This window comes from Typopeltis vanoorti, chromosome 14 (assembly GCF_054136105.1).
Source record: "Typopeltis vanoorti isolate ZY-2024b chromosome 14, IOZ_Tvanoo_1.0, whole genome shotgun sequence".
Lineage (NCBI taxonomy): Eukaryota > Metazoa > Arthropoda > Arachnida > Uropygi > Thelyphonidae > Typopeltis > Typopeltis vanoorti.
In genome coordinates, this window is record NC_143562.1 from 122,510,385 (window position 1) to 122,527,595 (window position 17,211).

The following is a 17,211-nucleotide window of genomic DNA, read 5'->3' on the forward strand; positions in this document are numbered from 1 at the left end:
CCCCAAAATGTATTGGAAAATTAGTACACCCATCTAGAGAAGGAAAAAAAACTGTATGTTTGTGTGATATTAGCATATAATTAAATTATTCAGAAAACTCTAAACACGACGGCCATCAGGACTCTAAGAATTCCCACCCTTTAACAGAGTCAAGATTCTTATCTCTAAATATCACCCACAATGCATTAAATTAACCAAACACACCACGTGATGTCCCCGACAGACGAGGGCCCCAGGGAAATTCCAAACATTCCAAACTCTATAACAACAAACATTCACGTCACGATTCCTTATCTTATCTTGATCTGGTCAGAAGTGTCCCACCAATCATGACACAATTCCTTATCCACTAATATATCATATTTTCCATTCAAAACAATAACGTCACTTATTTACAAGTAACAAATGATGTCACTTATCTACATCTCATAACAACACACGCCCATGTCACGATTCCTTATCTTATCTTATCTTGATGTTGTTGAAGTGCACCACCAATCACAACACGTATCCTTATCTCTACCATCACCCATAATTCCATATGCGAACCAAACAAGAACTCACATCACTGACACATATGCCCACAGGGAAATTCCAAACTTTCCAAACTCATGACATCACTCCCACAATGACGTCATCTTCTTATCAACCAATCACGTCACGATTCCTTATCTTATCTTGATCTTGTTCAAAGTGTCCCACGAAGTATCACAAAGCAAATCCTTATCTCTGCCATCACCCATTCCATACACGAACCAAAACACAAGAACTCACATTACTGACACATATGCCCCAGGGAAATTCCTAACATTCCAATATTAAGACGTCACGCCCACAATGACGTCATCATCTCAACAAGCAATCATGTCACGATTCCTTATCTTATCTTGTTCAAAGTGGCTCGCATACTACTAGCATTGTCCAATCACCTGGCAGCTGCTCCAACAGGGCAAGTACCCATCCGGTGCTTTGCACTACCCCTACTCCTGCACTGCTGCAACACGGGTCGTCACAATTTCCACACCCGGTCTCGTCACAGATCGAGCCGATGCGGCTTCGAACCCATACCTCAGACCGCCTCCCCACACACACCTCTGGAAAGCCGAGCACTACATGTGCTCCTTCCACATGGACCATACCTGGGACAAAGGCTCCCACACCCGTGACCACTGCCACAGTAGCATTATCGTCTATGAAACTGCAATTACTTGCTGGATAAAAAGTCAACATTGCAGGTTGGACTTGATCGCCAACAATGTTCAGATATTCCTTGGAGGCCATCCGACCTTCCAACAATATCAGGGAATCTGTTCCCTTCCAGCAGAACATGCCTCACACAATCTCTAGAACCCCGAGTTCTGTTTTTAAGACAAGCTGGGTTCATTGTTCGTCTCGTCCAACTCTCTGACTGCCATCAGGACAGACCGAGGTGTACCGTGATTCGTCGGACCACATGATTTTTTCCAGTGATCCTCTGTCCAATCACAGTGTTCCTGATACCACTGTAGACGAACGCTCCGGTTCATCCCAGAAATCAGTGGTTTCCGTATGAGCACGCGACTGCCAATACCGATCCTCTTCAATTCCCTGCGCATATCGGTAAGCTGTGGGTCGGGAACAGCCTTCATTGAATGCTTCGGTCAATTGCTGCACAGAACAAGTTCTGTTTGTGCGTACAAGCCTTCTCAGACGATGGCGATCTCGTTCCTGACAGATGTCTTAGGATCACAGTTACGCACTTAGACAAGCAAAGTCGGTTTTTTCACTCATTAGATACCCGGGGTACAGGCCCGTTTCTACATTTTACGGGGCCCTGTGCAAAATGGAAAAGCGGGACCCCTGAAAGTTAGTAACATTTATGGAAATTTTAAATGGAAGAATATCTTGTTAATTAATTAATGAAATCAAATATGAAAAATATTTATGCACATAAATAAACAAGTATGAGCATCATTTTAAGTAAAGGGAAAAACTAGTTAAAAAATAAATGTGTTTGTATGTACATGATATATTATTTTATTATGTAAGTACACATTATCATATAAATACGCCAAAACAATGATTTATTTAATAATATAAAAATATGAAATAAATATCAATTTTTACTATAAAGAATGAAATATATGTATAACAACTTGTAAGATTTAAAAGAAGTCTTAATATATTAAATTTTATTTAACCTAATGCGCTTATCAATAAAATCATTTACAAACACTATCAAAATTCAAATTTTTTGCAATTTCATGCTCTATAGATATTATTGCCAGGGACGACAAACGTTCTTGAGACATAGACGATCGCAAATAGGTTTTTATTAATTTTAATTTGGAAAATGACCTTTCTGCTGATGGGACCGTAACTGGACTGGTGAATAATATTTTAAATGTCGTAGTAATATTTGGATAAATATGCGACAAATTATTTGCAATTATGAATTTTAAAATATTAATGGGTTGATCTTCTGGATCAATATTTCTAAAAATAATTAATTCATTGTAAAATTCATATTCATTAATATCTGCATTTAATTTTTGATACAGCTGTTTGTAGCAAAATTTTAATTCATTTTCTGTCATTGTTCTTATTAATTTCATATCATAAAGAAATCCAAATGATTTTTCGAATTTCATACAATTCAAATCTTTTTTTTTTTTTTGACAGATTGTAGAGCAGTATCTAAAAGTAGAAAAAAGAAATTTATCCTAAAACTATCTTTGTTATCCTATGTGTGATTCATCAGGCGTTTCATAATCAAAAAATACTTTCCTTCGACGTACTCGACTTTCTTTAAATTTAATTTCTATTTCTAATAGATTTGGTATTTCTTTCTTTAGCAATCTGAAAAAAGCTATGAAATTCAGATATTCTCTGCTCTTCAAAGTACTACACTAACTCTTTAATATGCTTAGTTGCTACGTCCATGGGAATTTTTGCATTTTGTAATACTTTACTTACTAAATTAACTTTTGACAAAAGCTCATACCAAATTTCAAGGCTTAGTATAAACTCAAATGAATCTATTTGTTCATATATTGAAACCACTTCAACTTTGATAGTATTATCTGATGCAGTTTTAAATAATTCTTTTAGTGCATTTAAAAATTCTGGAATTTGAAAGCGTACAGCTCTAACTGATTCTATTCTACATTCCCATTTTGTATCACATAACGGTTTTGGAGTTAATTGTTTAACAAATTTCTTTAATAAGTCCCAATGTGAAGTCGAGGCAGCAAATAATGTATATATTTTTTGTATAACTTAAAAAAATGCATTGCTATAATTGATGATTTTGCGACATCCCGTAAAATCAAATTTAAATTATGAATTTAAATTTAAAGTCGTGCGACTTTAATCTTTCACTTACATGTCGCCAGTCAGAAAAGCCATTATTAGAATAATTTTTTATCTAATAATGGCTTTTCTTGTTTTTGTTGCAAATTATTTTCAGAAGAAAATAATTTGCAAAAAAAACAAAAATAGAGCTGGAAGAGTTTGAAGATACAAGCCATCTTCTGTTTTGCTTCTCTCCGTTTGCAATTGTCCTAACATAGTGAGCTGTGGACAAACACCTCTTGTTGTCATCGTTTTGGAAAATCATTTTCAGTCGGAGGAAACGGTGGACCACGTTGTACAATTTGTGTTAGTGTTGCGTTGTTCAAACTTTTGGGCCATGTTGCTGGATCATCAATAGTAAATAGTTCACCTTCCTCTGGTGTCTCAGTTTTAGGATCTTCAATACTCATTGTTTGACTAAACGCGTCATGTTCTACGCTTCCTTTGAGTATTTCAGAACTCTCATTATTAATTAATGTTGAAGCCGAAGAACTGTTTGTAGTTATTTCAGAACTTCCGTTATCAACTGATATATCTGAACAAATATGAGTTCAACTTCATAAATTTAAACAGTGAATTTCTTTGACGTTCCTCAGCCGCTTCTTCTTCTTCTTCTTTTTTTTTTTTTTTTTTTTTTTTTGTTTTCAATTTAGTTTTTCATGCCCACTTGGGTATTTTCTTCCATAATAATCTCTCTCATGACTAGTCATACTCTAGAATTAAATACGATACATTTAATTATAAAACAAGTTAATAAATTAAAACAAAATTACTTACCTGATAAATAAAATATATCTAAAATAGATAATATTAGAAAATAAATAAATTTAATATAGATTGAAAACTGCTATTGAAGAAAAATTCTGATGTCGGATAACCTAAAACCAGTTCACAGAATATAAAAGTTTGTAGTTCATAAAATCATAAACTAAAATAAAAATAAAAACTCCATAAAATTATTAAAAACACCTGTTTCAAAATGCACTTTTCCCTATTTGACACTAAGTTGTACGATATTGTTATATATCTTAGAGTAGTTTCAAATACTCCCGCTCTAGCGCAACGATCTTATTTCGCTTACTATAACAACAATAGTTGGTTGTAAAATTATATACATATATTTTTCTATATAATAATATTTTAATATAATAATTACAGTATTAATTTATATAATAATTAAAAAAAATGATTTTTTCCCCAATTTTTTGCGCTTTGCGGGGCCCTGTACTACCGCACAATTCGCACATACATGAATACGGTCTTGCCGCGGTATCTCACCTTTTGAGAAACCGGTGAGCTCTGCTGTTTCCGAAATCTAACTCCGGGATATTGCGAAGAAGACTATTGACGATTACTGACCAGCAGCATTCTTATGTTTCACAGAACGCGTGGAAACAGAGCACGTGACCAAGTATTCTACATAAGTGACGTTTACGTATGTCTGTAAAGGTTTCTAATTCAGCGGACGAATGGGTGTGTGCGATAATAATAAACTTTATCATATGCGAAAACTTTATTATTATCCAAGCACGTCTACGGCTCATCGAAGTAGGGGCTCCACGTTTAAATGACTCCGGAAATAATACAATTATCAGCGTGCTATTTTCTGATATATTCATTTAGAAACACTGAAAAAATGGATCGAAAGGAATCGGGTCATTTCTCTGCACCATCACTTTTGTTATTCCAGCACTGAAGTGCGAGATTTCTTTATTTATTTTTACTCCACTTCAAGGGTTTTACGTGTGAGTTGTGCAAGAATAATTCTCCTTCCTTCCCTCCGTCTTCTGCTCACATTTCCGCAACGAGCATCGAGGTATTCCTAGTAAGTTCACTCGCCGCTCTGTATTTTGCAGTGAGCCGAACAGCAAAGCGCCCTCTTCACAGGTTGTTGCATTAAAAGCAGGACGGGATAGTTTTGTTTCCTGGTCGATCACCGACACGTTGGGTTATAACTGGAATCCCAGCTAGAGAGCACTATGTGTCGACAGGTTGTGTGCATCTTACGTAGTGCGGGATGTTGCCGATGCTTATTGCAGCCGCCGCTCGGAGGTAGTCTTCCATTGAAGGAAAATATTGTGCTGAAAATGTGCCTTTCGTCTCCGTCGCTTTAATTCCTTTTTATACGATTCATTTCAACATCGAGCGTGCAAAAATACATCAAAAAAGTGCACGGATTCGGTCTTCTGTTGGGGTCTTCTCTCGCCTTCGCGATGCAGCCAAATATCAAACCGAGAAATGTTTCCCATGTAAATATTCTGGAAATTCTCGAATGTGAGACTCCGTGAAGTTGGCGCGTGTATTTTTTTTTTTTTTTTTTTTTTTTTTTTTGTGCGTTTGCTTCTACTCACGGGTAAGTAGAAGTTCACATCGCATGTCACATTACGCACTTCAGTAATTTGCTGACATAATTAATTGTCACCATGGTTACAGTAAAGCGTGGTGTTATTTTTGTAACATTTATAGTATGCTGCGCATGTTTAATCATGTTGTCTGTTGCGCTTGCCAGTGAACAGTGGATTACCAGCAAACCTGTAAGGAAAGGATTAAACATTACGGTTAACTCTACGGATCATTTTGCGAAAAAATTTCGTGGATATGTTTATTTTGGCCTGTTTTCTGGAAAGAAGACTTTAAATTACGGCTTTGGAGATAGAACGTTTGCATTAAAAAGTAAGTCAATTATTCTTGTATTACAAATTTACATTAAATTTGTATTTATAAATAGATTAAATTTATACCATATAAATAACTGACCATGCAGTAAGTAATTTTTTCACCTTATCTATCCCCTGATTCTCAGAAGTCAGAATAATACTTCTGGTTATTGTTTCACACAATTTATCAACACAAACAATGGTTGTTTTCATCATAAAATATGATTACTGGAATCACTTACGTTTATTTTAATGTCTTAATTTGTAAAATTTTCTGCTAAGTTTCATAGCCATTGTCAATACAATTATAGGAGAGGGAAAAAAAAAAAGAAGTTCAATTGAAAGCGCATGATATTATGCGCACTATCGGCTGCAGGAGAACAGCTCCATCTGCATTAATAGACGTCCAAAATAAATTACAATAAATAATTTAGTTAATAAATTATTTTAAATATAAGCAAAAAAATAATTACAAATTAAGGAATACGTGAATGGTGAGTCTTAGTCAGTATAACCTCCCAAGATTGAAAAAGTTTTATAATCGTTTTTGTTCAGGTTTGGGTTGTGAATGTGGGCTTCACAACTTTCCTCGTACCGTCTTTCCCGAAGGAAATAACATTTGTGTAACATTTTGGTTTTGTTCCAGTGAATCCTGTTTTTGTAGATACTGCGTAGCTTGCTAAATCGGGTTTGTTGAATTTTTTAAGCGAAATGTATTCCTGATGTTCTTCAAGACGAATTCGTGCAGAACGACCAGTTTGTCATCATAACAACACAAGCCACAAGAGCAGAGGATTCTGTAAATCCCAGTGAGATATGGAAGGTATTAAGTTTGCGAAGTGGACAGCAAGATACTTGTAAGTCAATCTCAAAGTAGTCTTTGCTATTTTTATTGATTTATTTTTGTTGAAAGTCCTTTAACATATGGAGTACAAATTCTGGTTCTTTTTTTTTACAATTTTTGCATTATAACCATTAAAGATAAAGGTATTTCTGATAATAAACACTTCTTTGTTTATAAGAGAATCTGCAGAACATATTTTATGAGCTCTGTCGAATACAGATTTGATTATATTTCTGATCATGTGGGTTAGAATCAATGTATTTATCATATGCGTTGGTGTTTTCTTTACAGCAAGAACTGGACTACCATTTGGTTGACGTAGAATGAGAATATCCAGAAAATGAAGACATTTGTTATCTTCTACTTCGAGGGATCCTTCGTTTTATTCAATTATTTTTTCAAGAAATTCATGAAGATCGTACAAGGAGGAGTTTCACACAGCAAACACATCACCAACGATCGTTTAGGTGAAAAAAAACATCCAGAATATGCTGTTCGAAATGTTCCATAAAGTAATTAGCTAGAGTTGGGGAAAGGGGAGACCCCATAGCTGTTCCCTCTATCTGTTGTTGCAGTTAATGGCAAGGCTTATCACACAAATGGGATTTTCTTCTGGAAAGACTGTACAAGGAAAGCTGTGAAGCTCTCGCATTCATAACCCAAACCTGAACCGAAACGACTGCATTCGACTTTCTCAGTTTTTGGAAGTTTATACTGACTAATACTCACCATTCACGTGTTCCTTAAATTGTAATTAATTATTTTTATATTTACGAATAATTTATTAAGTAAATTACTTATTGTATTGGATATCTATTAATGCAACTGGAGTTATTCTCCTGCAGCCAATAGCGTACATAAGATCACGCGCTTTCAGTTGAATTGCTGCTCTCTTTTTTGTGTTTTCCTATATAATTGTATTGACAATGGCTAGGAAACTTAGCTGAAAATTTTACAAATAAAGACATTTAAAATAAGCGTAAGTGATTCTGGTAATAATATTTTATGGTGAATTCTTCCTCTTACTTCTCGATTAAAAACAAATCTTGTTTTGTACCGTCACACGACAAGATGTCAGAATAACGAAGCTTAGATTTTATATTCTCACTTTGCCTGCAGTTTCCAAGGAGGCGGGGGAGATTTAAAAATGTCTATTTCCAGTTCGCGTGGGGAAAAGTAAATAAATAAAAATACGGAAATAGACTGTGTTGAGGTAAATAAATTATTGGTTTCATTTTATGCGCTTAATTTTTATGCTTGTATGATTATCATCATAATGAAATTCCTAATATGCATCCTAAATGGAGTCACAGGTACTATGCAAGTGATACTGCTGCATGATGAAGTTTGCATTATTACTAGCGTCTTATTAACAATTTATGCTCCGAATAAAAATTATTATTATTATTTTGGTAACCTCCATCGGAGTCTACAGACTCATCATGGGAGGACCACTCAACCAGCAGCATGTCTATCGTAATGCGCAATAAAGTCACGTACACTCTCTTCGTTCACAACGCACTCCCAAAATGCATTCCACTCACTACCAACTCTCCACATAAAAAAACTACTCCTCACAGCCTTCTTCACCACATCTTCCACGGATAGCCTCTCGTTCTTCACATCTTAGCATCCGTTCTTTTTAGAATTGCTTCTGCATTAATCTGATAGAGACCTTCAAGTTAGTTAAAGGATGCTATTATTTCTCTTCTTTTCCTCCTATCCACCAGCCACTAAATTCCACATTCTCTCAAACGCAATTCATAATCCTGATATCACTTTGTTTATTCGTCTTTGGAACCTCTCTAGTGTTTCCACATCACAATTGGCGACCAAATCGGATCACAGCAGTTCGTGTGTGGTTTGACCAATGCCTTATATAGATGCACCACCACCACCTCCTTAGCCCGACATGCTAATGTACTTTTTATCATAGCAGCAATACGATGAACAGTCTTTGCCCCACATGGGATGCGCCCTCGGAACTTCAATCCACTGTCTGCCATCACTCTAGTTATTTAAAAATGTTAAATAATTTCTAAGCTGGCTATAATAGATCAGAAATGTCAATAAGAGATAAAAACAAATTGCTTCGAAGTAAATCAGAAAAAAAGTCAGGTTTATATAGGATTTATACCCTATTTACATTTAGAAAATACAGTTTAAAAAAAAAAACTGAATTCGATTGAAACTTCCTCACTAGTCGACACGAAATCACAAATTTTAGCCCAACCATGGCATTAATGTACTAAACACTTGAACTTTCATGAGCAGAATGCACTCGAAAATAAATCTTGCGAATACATGATTTATACATCATATTCATATATTTGAAAATGCATACATTCATTTATATAGTAATCCACTATCCAGAGGCGTATTCTAGATTTCAGTATCCAGGGTAATTGAATTCCAGGCCCACCTTCGCATCTTGCCTTCTGTCCTGTTTAATGTTGTGTTCTATTTCGTGTAGAAAATATGACATTCGAATGGGAATTTGACTTGACAAAATCACAGTACATCGTATTGGTTTCTTTTTTTTTTTGCATATGTTTATTCCACATGTGGAATTGCTGCTCGTGTATGTATGCATGTACTCACTCACTCACTCTTCGATTAGAAAACACTCGAGTTCGATTCTCGTCTTGACGAGAGGTACCTTTTTTTTAAATGTTTTTTAATTTATGCTCCGAATAAAATCGGTCAGAAAAGCATGCACTTTACAGCAATGGAAGATTGATAACAGAGAAGCTGTGGTGTTTGGAGTGGAATGCGCTTCTTTGTGAGCGCTTGGAAGTATCGCATCGTAATAAAAATGTATTTGGTAGCCTGACAAAAACATTGTCGGGTATCATTAGTGAGCTGTCAGCGGCCAAGGGAAACTTTATCTTAATTGTAAATAAACAAATAAAATGACAAGATTATACACAAAAGGCAACTTATAAAGAGCTACTTTGCCAAGTAAGCCTGCAAGAGCTGATGAAAGAAATGGTTTTCTCTCCTTCCTCTTCGTCGCTGCTGTTAGGAGAGATTGAGAAGACGAATGCCGTTCGCCCTCTCTCATTATCAGTTCGAGAATTCTCATTCTTCATAACTCATTGCAATGAAATACGAGAGTTTCCTCCTAAAAGGACTTCACCGGTACACATCTTTGGACGCAACAACTAAAATCTTTTTGAAGAGTCAAAATATCTTCAGTCTGTTCTAATAAGCGAGAGTCGTATCTACCGAATGTTGGCAGCGGTTCAAAACGACTGACAGCAATAATGTCACTTGGTAACGATGCTGTAAAGAACTCAATAAGAGCGCAAAAAAGGCCTAACTTTGAAGACACCTCCTTCCTGTCTCAACGATGGCATCTTTCTTAGCGATCAGAAGGCGCCAAAATGACAGGCACCTTTATTTGTCGTGCTTACTAATCTTGTTGACTTCACGGTAACAGATTTTAATTCCTTTGCGTTGACTTTCCTAAAAGCATCTTTTTATAAAGCTGCATGTTGCATAACTTTTATACGCTCAGATTTCAGCAAGCCGTTGCGATCCAGTCTCAGGAGCACTTCATGTCTCCTTGCTACTTGGGAGATGCCACACGCCAGCGCTACATGATTATATTTTCCGCAGAGTCTGCTCTAGCATTATTTTTAATGCTAAGTAACAATCAGAAGCATCGAGGATAAACATGTAACTTAATGATAATTAATACAGCTAAACATTATGCACAGTCTCACTGTGCTTAATGAGCAAAGTATTAGGTAGCTCAGGCAACCACCCACACTGGGTTGTCACTGGTATTCACTTATTTATCAGCACCATTACATTTTAATTTCAGTGCATTCATCAATATGCATTTTAGCATATTGAGAGGTCCTTAGTTTCGTGTGGTGAAAGTATAGTCGAATAAAAGAATGATACATAAAACATTTTGTATAATTTGCTATTAAAAAAAGAGCCAAAATATCCACGTCTGAAAGCACAGAGGTTTGCAGTCTTTCTGTGGCCTGCTTACGCTGATATTTCTCTCGAAATGTCACTAAAGAGCGAATAAAAAATTTGGAATTCCGCCCAGTCATTTGGGTGGAATCCCAAATTTCAGTATCATTTAAGATGAGACAAATATTCGCTAATGTATTTACATTTTTTTAAAAAATATATTTCATTTATGTAATAATCTAATGCGATTGAGCACAGCGCACGATCAACTGTCGTTTAGTTTTGCCTTTTTATCAATGAATTCGTTGTAATCCGTCCATTATTCACTCTTTGGTTACGTCATAATCAATTATAACCCCAACCTTTAGCATAAAATAGCAAGTGAAGGGAAAAATGACTCAAAATAACTGACTGGTCAAGCAATGCACTTCTATAGCCATCCGCCCTTCTAATGGGCTATTCAGCTTTATTATATAAGCTCGCAGTTTTTCATTGCGGTTGCAATGAAAAACTGCGAGCTTATTTCCACAGCATGAAATCAAACTATACTGATCTGCCCCGAGTATCCCTTTTCAATATTCTTGGCTCATGCCTTCATGCTTCTGTTTGCAGTGGCGCACCCAGGGTCAAATGGCCCTGTCGCCCTCCAAAAAAAAAAAAAAAAAAAGAGGAAAAAACACTAGAAATGTTTCAAAAAATGTTTTACTAATACAAATTTATTTGTTTATTTATGCTGTGTCTTGTCTTCTATTTCTATACTACTTATGAATTAGTGGTCACATAAGGGGTGGGAATACCCTATAGCTCTCGGGAATCACGGCCACTGTGAACGAAAGGCGAATGAGGTAGTGGTCGGGCGGACCGAGCGCTACTTCGTTGGCGCGAGCCGGGCCAGAGGAGATCACGAGTATCATATATTAGCGATCACTGCAGATGCTGTCATAGGTCGTCTGCAATGCGTAGTGTCTATTCTCAAATCGTCTACTCAACTCGCCACTCCCCAAGATTAAATCCTGAGTGTGCCACTGCCTGTTTGTATTGCATATCACACATTCTTAAAAATTCATATGTGTGTGTGTGTGTATTTATATATATCTATCGATCTTGTATCGTCGCGAAAGGGAGCTGACGTGTCCAAGGTCGCTCCTGCCTAAAGTTGGATATTGTGCTGTTTAATACTTCAATCAACTTCAAGTTTTATACTTGACGCTGATTGAAGTATTCAACGTAATCGTAAGCACCTGATCTATCGCATTATAAAATTAGTTTTTAGATTTGCGAAGCTAGACAATGTTATTTAATTTTTTTTAAATTTTCATTGTTCCTTTTGGTTATTGCTACAACGGTTATGCCTTCGAGTTCTGAGAAATTGCGATAGCTTCCGTTTCTCTGAACTCGCCCGAAGCAATGACCAGCAAAAGCTCAAGAAGCACCGATATATGACTAGCAGCAGCAGTCCCAAGCCCGGGCTAGCGGAATCGGACAAAGGTCACAGGGATCACGATAATCAAGATAAAGACTCCAGCCAAAATTTTAGCCACAGCTCCAGAGAAAGGAAAGACATCAGTCTCAACCCCCTAAAACAACGGGCAGAGATCAGTACTCTCTCTCTCTCTCTCATGCCATCATTTATCAGATGGTGCCATGAGAGATATCAGAGGTATTAAACAAAGTTGTCCGATTTCCGGTCATCTTTACCCAATTGCCATTGAGCCCTTTTTGCGTAGGTAAGCATGTAGCTTAAGGCATACCGTCCTAAACTTTCTTACAAGCTATAACCCTGACATCATATGCTGATGATGTTACAGTTAGAGCACGCAAAGAAGAGGATTTCGATAACATATAAACAGCATACCAACAATACCAAGCAGCGTCAGCAGCCAAACTAAATGCACATAAAACCACAGAACTGTAGTTTGGCAAATGGAAAACCAAACGCATTCCCCAATGCCTGGTCAGTGGTCAGCAGAAGGAAACAAATACCTGGGGATTTACCTAGGAAACACGCCCGCTTACGTGGATAAAAACTGGGAAACACTTATTAAACGCAAGTACTAGGAAAGTGGACAGCAATACGAGCTTCTCCTCCCACAAGAGGGAGAACAATAACTATTAAGCAAATAGCCACTAGTCCTTTGGCATACACTAAAGATTCTCATGCCACCAATGCAATTTATCAAACAAATACTGCTAACCATCTATCGATTCATATGGAACAAAAAAACAAACTGGCTTTTCTACTCCAAGCTAAGTACTTCTCTCAAACATGGAGGACAAAACATGACCACCGTTGACAAAAAGATAACAACGTTCTGGACTCGATTTCTCCTTATTTGCCTACAAAATGAAATAGCACACAGCACCACCGAGTATATTTTCACGTCTGCTACTAGAGGTCTATCTTTCTCTACAACCTTATGAATGACAACAACGCACGTGCCATTGAATCTAACAAACGTCTACAAAGACGCCTTCCGAAGATGGAAGAGGCTAAACCTCCAGCACAAAGTGAAGAGAGCATCTCTTCGTAATACCCTCATGGAACCCATCTTCCACAACACGATGGTAGGAACCCCATCACTCAGAAAGAGATTTTCTTTCCTCCATGGAGCTGGCGAGGTGTAAGGGTATTGGGTGACATTCTTTCTCTGAGCCTCACCTGGCGCTTTCCAAAATTTCCTGCAACATAAACAAAATCTACACCACTCTGTTACAACAGCCGAACCAAAGCGCTAATTAGAATGCCTAGTCAACACCCAGTTAATCTGTTTGTCTCGGGAAAAGGCAGCAGTAGTCTTCATATAGAGGGGTATTTCAATCTCGTCCATCCAGAGGCCAATAATCATTTGATCTTCAACTACCTCTTCATCACTGCGAGAGCGGCAATATACAGCTTCTATCTTCGACATACAAGACCAGACAGCACATCGGATTCGCAGAAACACAGGCGGCTGACCATCTCCTCAAACAAAAGGTGAGAAGTCGGATCCTACATGAGCATTACCACCACAAGCAGAAAAACACCTTATTTCATTTCCATTAAGACAGGAATCCACGGAATCAACTGCTGGCTGAGCAGGGCGACTGCATCATAGTCCACTTTCCAACATAGAAGTGACATCATTCTTTGGGAGGGTGGAAGAGAATGGTTTTTTTTTTTTTTTTTGTTCATAACAACGTGAATAATGACCATCTGTTACACAAATAAATGCACAAAAAATTACAGTCAAAGGGAAACCACGTGATAATTAGTACTTTGTTGCATGGGTCTCCAGACTAGAAACAAGTTGATTTTTGTCTTTTGGGACAACTTGAAGTTCTTCATAATTCCTCACAAATTCTCAATGGAGTTTACATCTTGCGAGGTTGCCGGTGCAAGCAATTACATTGATTTGCCTTTCTTTGAGCAATCTAGGAGTGATCTTGGAAGTGTGACAAGCTGAATCTTGCTGAACAAGAAAATTACCATCACATAAATCTTCTGATGCCAGTAACATAAAGTGCTCAAGAATTTCTCTGTACGCTTTGGAATTGACTCTTTCGTACAAAATACGCAGCTTACCTGGGCCCTCTGAGGTCATACAAGCCCATACCATAACAGAAGTTGCAAATTTCACTGAACGTTTCATGCATTCTCTATCAAATGCTTCTTGCTTAAGACACCAAACGTATCCCTTGATGACCATGGAACACAAAAAACATACTTTCATCGCTAAAAAGTACCTTTTTCCAGTCCTCTTGACTCCACAACAGTCTTTGCTTACACCATCGCACTCTAGCTGCCTTTTGCTTGGAAGTCATAAGCGGCTTCGTCTTAGGCACACGTGATTTAAAACCCAATTTGTGAAGTCGTCTCAACGTCGTAGATTTAGACACATTCACACCCAGTTTTGTCCGTCTCCTGTGAAAATACCTGACACTTCGGAAGCGGTTTTTCTTCCCGATATTCTTCAATCTCCTCTCATCTCTTCATGTAGTTGTTACCTTTCCACCGCTTTGCAGTAATTATTTATGAAAATCCAGGTTATTAGAACACTGTCTCAATACGCTACTCACGCTTGCTTGAGAACATTTCAATTCCTTAGTTATATAAGATGTTGAGGTTGGCCATTTTTGTGTAGAGACACCATTCGAAACTTCTTAGCTTCCGATATGTCACTCGTTCGATCCATGTTTAGCAAATGAGTAACTGAAATCCATGCAAAAACGATTCCTCACACACGAGTTAGTCCCGCAGCTGCTGAAATAAACGCTTTTCTATGCTCTCCTGAAAACCAGTCGGAAAAATTTGGAATATTCTAATATTTTGAACCACGTTAAAAATTATTCTACTTTTGTGAATATTTTTCGCAAAATACCTATAGTGATTAAAAAGTTTGAAAAACAAAAAATAGGAATTAGTATCAATGGTATAAAAGATCCCGGGATTCGAACGCGCAGCCTTTTGGCTGCGGGTTCGAATCCCGCCCTGGGCACGGATGTTTGTGATTGTCTGCGAAAATCTAGTGGCGGTTCTGGGCGGTAGTTGCGGTTGATGGAGACAGAGAGTTGTAGAGTAGGTGCCCTCCATCGATGAGTCTTTGGTCTCTCTGGAGGTGTCGTGTAATGAGTATATGCTGTAGAAAACAGAAACAAATTAATTCAAATTACTGCAGCTACTAATTGAAGAAGGTAAAGAATTTGGATTAGATATAAATGCAAAAAAACCGAATTTATGAAAATCTCAAAAGAAAGCAGATCCGAGCCAGAAATATTCATAAACAATATGAAAATTGAACATACAACAGAATACAAATATTTCAGCACCTACTTTACTGCAGATGGAAAGCAAGATAAAGAAATAAAAATAAGAACAGCTATAGCTGAAGATGCATTCTGGAATCATGTGTCGATGTTTCGTAGTTGAAATATATTTTATATACTTGTCAATTTTTGTTCACTGAGTATGTCTTTTGAAGTCGCAATAACGCTGCCGTCTCATGATCTGCTTTGATGAATGACCCTTTCGTGGTATGTTCTCGAAAAAACGCGACGAGACGACTTACAATTAATTAGTATGAGAAAAAATTCACGTTAATATTAAAAAGATATATAATTATTAATTATCAAAAGGAGATATTACCATATCGCTTTATTTTGGAGATGTAAAAAAAATAGAAATGGGGAGTGTTAAAGATTCAACCTTATATCAAAGCCAAATATATATAGAAACTTTTTTGATAGTTTCAGAAATTTCACCAGAGGGCTTATGAAAATCCAATCGTCTGCATCAGAGTTGCCTTAGCCTGGGCCATTTCAAAGACACGAGCGTTGCAAGGCGTCCATATACTCACCTTTTATTAGTGCTTTTGATAAAGTTTCACTGGTCTGACAGCTGTTTTGAACTTTGCTTCTCATAGGAGACCAGGTAGAAACTTTAAGAGAGCAAAAACTCCCATTGAGTGACAAAGCAATCGTATGTCAGAGTTGTATTTTTTATAACTGAACTGTTGGTCGTAGCGAGAATTCCACACGTCATTCGCCATTTTGTCATTTGCCTCTGTATCCTCCCCACTATTTCCTTATCCCCAACAAACCTAGGTGATCAGACCTGAGAATGGTAGTCCAGATATAGATGTATCAGATCTTATAGAGGGGGAATAGCAACTTCCTTAACTCTGTTTGTTAATGTGTTCTTCAATAGCCTAGTAATCCTATGAGCTAACTTTGCAACCTTCGGAATATGCCAAATCTCTCTATCAATTATCAATCCTAAATCCCTAGCTTCAAATTAAAGATGCAAAGAAATTATATTCTTGATTTAATCCTTTATCTAATTGTAAACAAACAAGGTTTGTGCATGATGTATCTTCATGACTTGGGTACTGGTATATACAGACTAATGATTTGTGCTTTGCATTATGGAATACTAAGGTGCTTGATGTGAAATTATTAGCCTCTATATACAAGTAGCTCAGTTGTTAAGATACTTTAATTTATAATCTAACCAAGTGAAAAAATGTTTAACATCTATCTCTGATCAAGAGTACTTTAATAGGTGATACACCTTTCTACTTCTCATATAATGAAAAATTGACTTCTACATTACTTTATGTTTGGCATCCCTTCCAGTGGCGGATTCTCTACGCTTGCTGCGCAAGCTCATTAATTGAGAAAGAATAATATTTATTTGTTAATAAATGCATGCATTTATAAGCATTCCATTTAGGCTTTTATTTTTGTAGACATGTTTTAAGCTTGCGCGGCAATAATTGAGCTTTGCGTTGTGTATCGAAGGCCGACGCTAGTCAAGCTACCTTGGCTTGCTCGGTTGTGGGAGCATCCAGGTCCTCGCTTCAGCACTGTGATTTCACGCGCGCGCATTGCCATTTCCGCTCCCTCCTCGTCATCTCACCCTGTTGCCAAGTGTGCTTCAGCCAGCCTTTACAAGTGTGCGTGTTGCTTGGG

The 17,211-nt window shown here is 37.1% G+C and overlaps 1 protein-coding gene across 1 annotated transcript in view; it reads left to right on the top strand.

Moving 5' to 3' along the window:
* Positions 1 to 5,733: 5,733 nt before the first annotated feature.
* The window catches only part of LOC150099875 (clarin-2-like), a 116,354-nt gene continuing 104,876 nt past the window's right edge, over positions 5,734 to 17,211 (top strand). Inside the window, exon 1 of the mRNA XM_090403507.1 lies at positions 5,734 to 6,006. Within this exon, the coding sequence (XP_090259633.1) occupies positions 5,757 to 6,006 (250 nt within the window). The 5' untranslated portion in view covers positions 5,734 to 5,756. The remainder of the gene's footprint in view (positions 6,007 to 17,211) is intronic.